Genomic DNA, 3,917 nt, shown 5'->3' with positions numbered 1-3,917 from the left:
ATCTAAACACATATGCCTTGAAAGAGGTCTAACTAGTATATCATGTCTGCAAAATAATAGACTACCTACCCCCTTCTTTCCGGTTTATAACGGTTTATAAGGCTCAAATCTAAAATCTAATCAAACAAGACAGGAGATGATGAGTGGAGTATGAAATCGTAGAAAATTGCAAGTACTCCCAAGTCCAAGTCCCAACTTCCAACCTCCAAAGCTAGCGCGCAAAAGCACTGGCTAGCTAGTCACTGGCTTAATAAAGTGTAGACAACTCCCATTTCCCAAGACCAGTGTGTTTTCCCAGCTCCATGCATGTACTACACTTGCACTCAAATAGATGTGCACGAGAGAGAAGCTATCAAGTCATCGCCATTCACAAGCTCTCCTGGGTCACCATTCAAACGCATGGTTGAGCACTCCACTTGTTCAGAAGGTTTGCTTTTTTTTTTTGCGGGGTGTTCAGAAGGTTTGCTAGCTGAGCATTGCATAAACACGCATGATTTGTTCAGAAGGTATTTTTGACAGAAAGACTGTAAGGAAACCCCCTACAGTATGATTTGTTCGGAAGGTATTTAGTTTGTACTTCATCTCTGTATTATATACCGTGGCGGAATATTTGAACCTAATTAATGAAGTAAGAAATTATAAAATTAGTTTGACAACAGAACAAGAAAAACAAAATTGTTGACAGGATAGGTGAAAATGTTGTTTAATAATTTGAACACCGTTAACAAGCCATCTAACACCTGGATGTTTCACCCGCAAAAAAATAAACACCTGGATATTTGGAACAAGTCCATGTAAATATTTCGTAGGAATTTCACTTGAAATAGTTTAATTCACCGTGGATCTCAGGTTACAATTGTGCCAACATACACATATGTGACCTGGGCAAATACATGCATGTTTGACATTCTATGTAGCACTTCAATCCTTGGCGAACGGTCAAACTTTATAATATATTCATTTGGCATTGTAGATTTTGATTTTTTGTAATAGAAACTTGATAAAACTTTATAATATTTGACTTTATACAAATTAATACGCGGAGTAAAAAGAAACGGATGGAGTAACACACTTGTGCTTGAACTTTTAGAGTAAATGTGAAGTTGAGTTTTCAGAGTAAATGTGAAGGATAAAGTTGAAAAGAACTACTTGAAAAAAAACTGAAGGAGTAAATATTGCATGAATATTACTTGCTTAAATAATGAAGATGCATGATTATATTAAACGGCAAATCGTCATAGCTATATTGTAAAGTATATAATGAAGATGCTCCGTTCAGTTTTTGTGTTTGGGTAAAATTCTCACACGCAACATATATGTGTATAACTTAGCAAAACTGAAACCTCAACCACACAAAACTGCACATTGTAGAATTACAGCCCAGGAAGTGTATAGCTGCGGTTCAAAAGATTAGGGAGAGGTAAATTAAAATCAACATACATAATAAACTATCTCTTTTCAGACAGCAAAAATAGATCGATCCGAAGTGAAAAAAAAAAGAAATTTAGACTGAAGTTTTTGAAGTACTTCTGAAAAAGGAGTATATATACATGCAAGTATATCTTTCATAGGTTATATGCTGTTTTTCTTAAAGCATTTTCAAAAGGGAGTAGCAGTATGTACAAAAAGATAAAGAAATAATAATGTGATACATATATTGTATATACAAGTCAGTTCAGTTATCATGCATCCACTTGTAGATGCAAACGACTGAACTGAAATCAAATCTGAAGTCGCTGCCAAGGCCTAACTATTCCCAATACCACGACATTACCCCAAAGCCAAACTCCAGCAAGAAATACAAGAAAAATATATCTAATTAAGATAGCTTGATCAATTAGTAGTAAGGAAAAAGCAAATCGGAAACCCTAGTAAGGCTATATCTACCTTTCCTTGCTTTCAAGTTGCAACACACATGCATGCCGCTTGCCGCATGCGTCGATCCGCCATAGTCACTCATGCATGTCAGGAGCTCTGATCTATGTGGATTGTTGATCACTTGGAGAAGATGTCGAACAAGGGATCAGGTTCATTCCACAGCAGCGCCGCCTCGTAGTCCTCCTCCTCGGCGGCAAGGTACCATTCGGGGGTCACCTCAGCCTCTGCCGCCTCCGCCGGCGCACCATCCTGGGCGGCCACCGTAGATGACGAAGCCACTGGCAACGAGGCAGTCGTCTCGTGCGGCGGCGCCACCGTTGTGGTCACCGTGGACGCGGTGGCTGTGCTCGCGTAGTACAGAGGCGGCGACGTGGACGGTGGCGTCACGCGGAGCGGCAGGAAGCGGTATTGGTGGTGGTGGTGGTGGTGGAAGACCGCCCCGGCGCCACCTGAGTGCTGCGGCGGGCGCGGCAAGAGCGGCCGGAGCGGCGGGGGCGCGGAGGAGCTCGAGGAAGAAGCCGAGGACCCCAAGGGCCGGGGGTGGGAGTCCGCCCCGGGGGCCAGGGGCGGCGGCGCGGTGAGGTTGAGGTGGGCACGCGGGCCGTAGAGGAGCAGCGCTGCGCGGTCGTAGGCGCGCGCGGCGTCCTCGGCAGTGGCGAAGGTGCCGAGCCACTTGCGCGAGCGCTTGCGGGGCTCCCGGATCTCCGCCACCCACTTGCCCCAGCTCCGCTGCCGCACGCCACGGTACCTGAACTTGGCGTTCTCCGGCCCGCCCTTGCCCGCCGCCTTCCCCTTCCGGCCGCCGCTGCTCGCGCTGCTCCCGACGTTGCTGCTGCTTGCGGCCTCGGTAGTGGTAGCGGCAAGCACTGCTGGGTTGGGTTTGTGTTCCATGGGGTGGCGGCAGCGGGTAGGTATAAAGATAGAGGGAGGGACCTGGCGCTGGGGGGACGGGGAGGGATGGGGAAGAGAGAGGGATACCTAGCTCGCTGTGCGTTGGGGAGACCGATGAAGACAGAGAGAGAGAGGGGTGGGGATGGAGTGGCCGAGGAGGATGTGCTTGGTGGAGAGGGGCGGTGGTCAAATATAAAGGGCGAGAGAGAGAGAGAGAGAGCGTACAGTGGAGTACAGCGAGCAGGAGTGAGAGTGAGTGAGATAGAAGGGAACGGACATGCATGCAATGCAGTGAAAGGCCATGCTCTCATGCAGGTACAGTTGACGCCACAGAGAGGTATCGCATCGCCGGGTTTATTCGGTGTGGTTTATCTTCTGTAGCGATGTGCCTACGTTTTCTGCTTGTCTTATTTTCCGAGAAACTGGCGGGAGCGCTGCATTTCAATTAGAAGAAGAGAGAGTATTACAAAGATTTACATAAAGTTTTCTTGGGAGAGAAAACCCAAAAAAAACCTGAACGGCATGCGGACTACTCGCGGTAGAAGAAACAACTACATCTGTGCAAGCGAATATCTGCCTGCTTGTTTTAACCATCAGTCACGGCACTCACAGGAACGGGCATAGGTTATGGGCTTCGATTTGAAGCGTTTGATTTCGTCCACCTTTATAAATAAAGTCACACGATTTAATAATATATATTTTTCAAAATGCTCAAAATCAAGATCTGATACTACAAGTGTATCAGTGTCATTCATATGATTCCAACAAACAACATTGAAAACGGAGTTTGGATGTAAAAGTTGTGGTCATTTTTCTGGAGAGTCCAGATAGCAGAGACAGCGTCTCGTATGACTGCAGCTGATTATATCACTGGTCTAGCTAGGCCTAGAAACCTTCAAAAATTGGCCTTCCAAATGGCATTCCTAACTGGTTCGATTTCCGTTTGTTCATACGATTTTCTTGGCCTTCAAGGGATGTTCTGGGAAATGATTGGGCTCACCTAGAGCCCTTGGATCAAAGAAGAGATGCTATGTACATCAACGTAGAAGGCTTTGGGAGAGCACTTATACATACACGTACAATCATAGCCGCTGCCATCATCGTCATCCAAGTCTTCACAATTCCCATCTCTCCACCTCCAGTCGCCG

The 3,917-nt window shown here is 46.1% G+C and overlaps 1 protein-coding gene across 1 annotated transcript; it reads right to left on the bottom strand.

Annotated features, from left to right (window-relative positions):
- Window positions 1-1,650: 1,650 nt before the first annotated feature.
- LOC123169121 (ethylene-responsive transcription factor ABI4-like) lies at window positions 1,651-2,910 on the bottom strand. The gene has a single exon (XM_044586970.1). The coding sequence runs from the start codon at window positions 2,767-2,769 to the stop codon at window positions 1,996-1,998; it is 774 nt and encodes a 257-aa protein (XP_044442905.1). The 5' UTR covers window positions 2,770-2,910; the 3' UTR covers window positions 1,651-1,995.
- Window positions 2,911-3,917: the final 1,007 nt, after the last annotated feature.

The sequence above is a fragment of the Triticum aestivum genome, chromosome 1D (assembly GCF_018294505.1).
Source record: "Triticum aestivum cultivar Chinese Spring chromosome 1D, IWGSC CS RefSeq v2.1, whole genome shotgun sequence".
NCBI lineage: Eukaryota > Viridiplantae > Streptophyta > Magnoliopsida > Poales > Poaceae > Triticum > Triticum aestivum.
The sequence above is the reverse complement of the archived record's forward strand: the minus strand, read 5'-3'. Positions and strand labels throughout refer to the sequence as shown.